Genomic DNA, 5688 nt, shown 5'->3' with positions numbered 1-5688 from the left:
TTAACTAAATTATGTATTAGCACCCCAGTTTAGTTTAGTTTTAGTAAGAGTTATACGGCACTTGAAACACAATAAGGTCATATAGGTGCCGAAGAATAGAGTATGTGTTACAAGAGAGTAATATACACAAAAAAGAAGGAGGGGAGATAAGGACGACAGATGTTTGATAGGAAAGAAGGAGCAAACCACACCAGAGCACCCGCCAACCACCCACCGTAGCATCTCAAAAATGAACCAAACGATACAATTAATTTAAATTATAAGTGGAGAAAAAAAAACCCACGAAAAAGAAGACAAAATACAAGAACCGTGCCAACCTGCAAGGGGCGGGCCCAGAGCCCCAGACACGCCCATGAAGAAGAGCAGGATGCCATAGGCTTGGCCCACCCTCGCCACGCCCATCAGTTCCACGGTGACCACAGGGGCCAGAGACACGTAGCCACCTGGGGTAGAAAATATATCATCATCATCCAGTGCCAGATCTGCGACAGACATCGGCAATCATGGTTCTCCATTCATTCATTTGCTCGGATGCTCTCAAAAAAGCTACATTTCCCTGATATTTCCCTGTTACCCATTTGTTTAGGTAACCCAAGTATGTTGTTCTAGGTCTTCCCCTGCCTCGCTTGCCCTCAATTTTGCCAGTGAGAGCTAGGTGTTCAAGACCCTTATGTCTATTTATGTGTCCCAAAAACTGCATTTGTAGGATTTGTAGGGGTGGTTAATGAGTACCTTGAGTATCTACGAAGGGTGGGGAGGTGGGGGAGGGGGGCAGAAATATTTGACGTTGCCATCAGCTAACGGTTTTGATATTGACTTCAGACAGAAGAGCAAAGCATGTGATATTTATCTATAACACGTCTATTGAGCATTCCATCTAACAGTTTCGATATTGACTTCCGACATTTAAGCGATGCACACAATATGTATCTGTAACACATCTATTGAGTATTAACAAGGACAGATCCGAAAATAAAGGGAGTAGCCATCTAAGTCAAAAAAAATTAATTCAGACTTAAGAGCAAAACACATAATGTATCTATAACACGTCTACTGAGTATGTACGAGGGTGAATCAGAGATGAATAGTTGAAGTTGCCGTCCTTGGCTTTGATATTGACTTCAGACTTTCAAACAATGCACCCGGTGTATGTGTATCACGTCTTTTTTGTCTTGTTTTTAAAACAATGCACCCGGTGTATGAATATCATGTCTTTTTTGTCTTGTTTTTGTTAAGTGTTTTACGGCGCTCGCAACTGCATAAGGTCATATGAGCGCGCGGGACACACCTAATATTTTCAGTTGGTAGGAAATTTTGAATTTTGCCCGGATGGCGGCCGAAGCCTACTCTTATCGATTTTAGACCACCAAGGGATCTTTAACGTGCGCAACTTGCACACGGGCCCTCCGAGATTTTTCGCCCTTGTCCGAGAAGGCTAGGTGTAGATTTCCCTACCAGAAGATCAGGGGTGTGGCAGAAAGACAGCAGTTAGGAGGAGCCAAGGAGTAGCAGTAGAAAGGCTGCAGAAAGAGCCAGGAGCCCAGAGGAGGGGGCAAAGGAGGTGAGGGGGTGGGGGCAGAAAGTGGAAATGAAAGCAGACAACAGAACATTGCTAGAGAGCAGGAAAGGAGGTGAAAGGAGACAATTTTAGAGAAGAAAATTTTTCGGTCGCTGCCCGGATTCGAACCCGGGACCTTTGAATGAGAGGCCAACACTTTAACCTCTAGGCCACGAGAGCCCCCATATCACGTCTATTGAGTATCATCGAGGATATATATTATATATAAGAAAATAATTGAAGTTGCCGTCTAACGGCTTTGATATTTTAATTCACACATAAGGGCAATACACATACTGTATCTATAACATGTCTATTGAGAATCATCGAAGGTGGATCAGACGGGATGTAAGTTGCCATCTAACAGTTTTGATACTGACTTCAGCATAAAAGCAATGCACTTAATATTTATCTATAACTCGTCTATTGAGTATCTACGATGGTGGGTCAGAAATAACAGATCAGAAATAACATCTGAACAGAAATTTCTATACGTTTGAAGGTGGATCAGAAATAAAATATTATTTAGTATGGAATTTTTCATCTAACGACTTTTATATTGACTTCAAGGTATATGTATACCACGTCTATTGAGTATTTACGAGCGTAGACCTGAAAATACTGAAAGTCGCCATCTATCTGCTTTGTATCTTGACTTCAGACATTAAAGCAATGTACATGATTTATCTATAACACTTCTATTGAGTATCTACGATGGTGGGTCAGAAACAACAGATCAGAAATAACATCTCAATAGAAATATGTATACGGTTGAAGGTGGGTCAGAAATCAAATAGATCTATTATTTAATAATAGCAGTTGCCAGCTACCAGCTTTGTATCTTGACTTCAGAAGTTAAAGCAATGCGCATAATGTTTTTCTATAACGCTTCTATTGAGTAACTTCAAGGGTGGATCAGATATAGATGATGTGATTAGATATCTTACAGCTTTGATGTTAACTTCACACATTAAAACAATGAATATAATTTATCTATAATGCGTATATTGAGTAACTATGAGGGTGGGTCGGAAATGAATAATGGAAGCTGCCATCTGACGGTTTTGATGTTGACATTGGTCACAAAAGCAGCAATATACAAAATTTATGTATAACAGGTGGTGCCTACTTATTAAACCAATCGTTGTATTTTCGTGTCATGTCACACATACTTAATTTATGACGTCATAAACATAATAAGAGTAGGCTTCGGCTGCCACCCAGGCAAAATTCGAAATTTCCTCTACCAACTGAAAATGGTCAAAGTGTCTCGTGTACTCATATTTCCTTATGCAGTTGCAAGCGCCGTAAAACACTTACCAAAAAAAAAGAAAAAAAAAAAGAATAACTTGCCTCCTAAGGGGCCAACAAGATGGGGTTCACAAAAGAAAACATTCGTTTCTACACATCAACTTGAAAATTTCATGTTCACAGCGTTACACGCTTTTGAGATACCTAACAACTTCCATAATTTTAGGATCCACCCCCGTATGTGTTTGTTTGTGTTGATGTGTATACCTTTCAGATCTCTCACGTCATGTCGCCATCAAATCCTCCAAGTCCGTCTCCTTTAAAACAACTCAAATCTTTTTTCATTACGTCACTCAAATCGTTCTTCTATAAAATCGTTAGAAATCAAGTCTTTCCCCAAACAAATCTGTAAAAATCTCCCTCTTAGTTGTCATATCATTCAAATTATCTACTCGTCGAATTTCAAAGATAATGTACCTCTCTCATTATATATCAAATCGCTAAAATCTACCCTAGTCATACTTAAAATTACTCACCTATCATACGTCTCATCGACCAAATCAGTCCCTTAAATCGCGGACCAATCAAAGCATTCCTCCTCCCCGATCTCCACCTACCCCTCCTTCCTTAGTCATATAATCACTCACCTCTCACCTCCTCCATACAAACCACTCACCCATAAAGATCCCGAAGAAGGCTGAGTAGACTCCATGCAAGACGAGACTCCCACCACACACCGGACTCATGCACGTGCCAGCCCCACACACCGTGAGCGTGAGCACGTACAACACCACGCTGTCCACACAAGGGAGATCACCCAACAGTCCAAACAGAAAACGGCCCAGCAGGTTACCGATTCCATTAATAGAAACCAAAATAGCGGCTGATGACTTGTCAATGCCCGCTTCCACAGCACGATCCACCATGTAGAGAATGGGCATGAGGAAAGACAGGTTTGTGAAAATGTTACTGAGGGCTAGAGAGAAGAAGATCTTGTCTTTGAGCAGTGAGAAGTGGTCAATGAGGTAGTGTAAACCTCGAACAACGGCATTGCCTCGCGGTGTTGTCCGTACGACGGGGGTCTCCTTCAAGGAGTCTACATCCCCTTCCTCTGGCACCGTTTTGCTGGCCAGAGTGTTATAATGAAGGCTATTTTTAGACCCGAGTTTCTCGTCAGCCATTCGTAAACTGTACAAACTACCACACATCAACATGTCTATATTTCGGAAGCTGCTTTTCCGACTCCCCGAGTCACTGCCCTGACCTGCAGGATTCGAACCCAAACCACCAGGAGTAGAGAGCCGCAGCTCTGAGACACTAGAGAACTGGCGTGGGTTCACGTCGCTGGGTGACCTGGCGTGAAGATGTTGGTAGCTTCCCCCCATCCCCGTGCGCCCGGATGATAACCGATCGACATCCAGGAATTTGTTGACCGGACGTTGGGGCGTGGTCGTCTGATGGTCTGGCGACTGACCAGAGGGGTCGTGGTCTGGGGATAGGTGAGAGGGAGAGGGAGAGAGAGAAGTTCCTGACGGGGGCTCTCCGTTGTCAAGTCTTTCTGTAACAGACGCCGCGTCCTTCTCAGGGAATCCCCCTTGGCCATGATGACGTTTGACCCCGTCAACCAAAACGCTGGTGTCCTCGAGCTCGTCTCCCTCGCCATCCTTCTCCGCTTCCTGCTCCACGTCCAAATCGTAACGGCCGAAATTCGCCCGTGGTTTCATCAGGAGCGCCGGGATGTTCAGATGGAGATGAATGGCCGAAAGAATGAGCATGGCGCCTCGCCAGCTGTATCGATCCTCCAACCAGTTGATCAGCGGCGCCTGCAGAAAGGAACCGATACCGACGCCAGCAGTGGCGATACCGTAGGCCACCGCACGTCGCTTGTTGAAGTATTCGGCTATCATAGTCACGGCGGGAAGATAGTTGAAGCCAAGACCGATACCTGTGGGAGAAATGTTATAAAGGTCAAGGTTACGTTGAAAGAAGTGGGTGAGGGATAATGAGAAAGGAGGAGGTAGGTGGTGAAGAGACTAGAGTGAAACAAAAATAGGAGTGCGACGAGTATTAATTCTAAATCAAAGTGGGCATAACAACCAGATACGGGGAACAGTTAGCACTTCAGATAATTATGGGTCTAGACCACAACAGTGAGCTTTGTACAAATTATACTCTCACCCATTGGATGGTTGGCGGGTGCTCTGGGGTGGTTTGCTTCTTCTTTCCTATCAAACATCTATCGTCCTTATCTCCCCTTTTTCTTTTTATGTTTGTTACTCTCTTGTAACACCTCTAATTTTCTGGCGCTCATATGACCTTATGCAGTTGCGAGCGCCGTAAAACATCTACTAAAAATACTCTCACTCAGAAAAATGGAAGCATAAGAAAGTGTCTCCATGAAAATGTAACAAAATCACTAATAACATCACTACTTGAACTGCCCAGAAAAATCATTATTGTTATCGTTCACCTCTTTCACTCCGGTATTTGGTATAGACCGCTAGGAAGGACTCTCCGTCTATCTCTGTTCTGGGCGAACCTCTCTGCCCCCAACTAGCTGTGTCACGTATGCCTGAGATCTGCCTCTGTAATATCTCTCTCCCAAGTAGATTTTGGCCTTCCTCTCTTTCTCTTTCTGGGAGTTTCCATCGAAGGTTTTGTCTTGTCACGTTGTGGGCTTGCTTCCAGGGTCTGTGTCCAACCCATCCCCATATTTTTGGGGGGTTAATCTCAAGGTCAATCTGTTGTTGTTTGGTTCGCCTCCATAATACGACATTTCTGATTGTGTCCAGTGGATTTTCACGATTTTCTTAAGGCAACCATTTATGAAGGACTGTAAGACACAGAGAGAGAGAGAGAGAGAGAGAGAGAGAGAGAGA

The 5688-nt window shown here is 43.7% G+C and overlaps 1 protein-coding gene across 1 annotated transcript in view; it reads right to left on the bottom strand.

Moving 5' to 3' along the window:
* Positions 1 to 317: 317 nt before the first annotated feature.
* Positions 318 to 5688, bottom strand: part of LOC101855976 — a gene marked incomplete at its 3' end in the record, with an annotated part of 10233 nt that continues 4862 nt past the window's right edge. The window contains 2 exon segments of the mRNA XM_005108348.3: positions 318 to 443; positions 3486 to 4754. Coding sequence (XP_005108405.2) covers positions 318 to 443; positions 3486 to 4754 — 1395 coding nt within the window.

This window comes from Aplysia californica, unplaced genomic scaffold, assembly GCF_000002075.1.
Source record: "Aplysia californica isolate F4 #8 unplaced genomic scaffold, AplCal3.0 scaffold00681, whole genome shotgun sequence".
NCBI classification, from domain to species: Eukaryota; Metazoa; Mollusca; class Gastropoda; order Aplysiida; family Aplysiidae; genus Aplysia; species Aplysia californica.
Note: the sequence above shows the minus strand (reverse complement) of the source record. Positions and strands in the feature narration are given on the sequence as shown.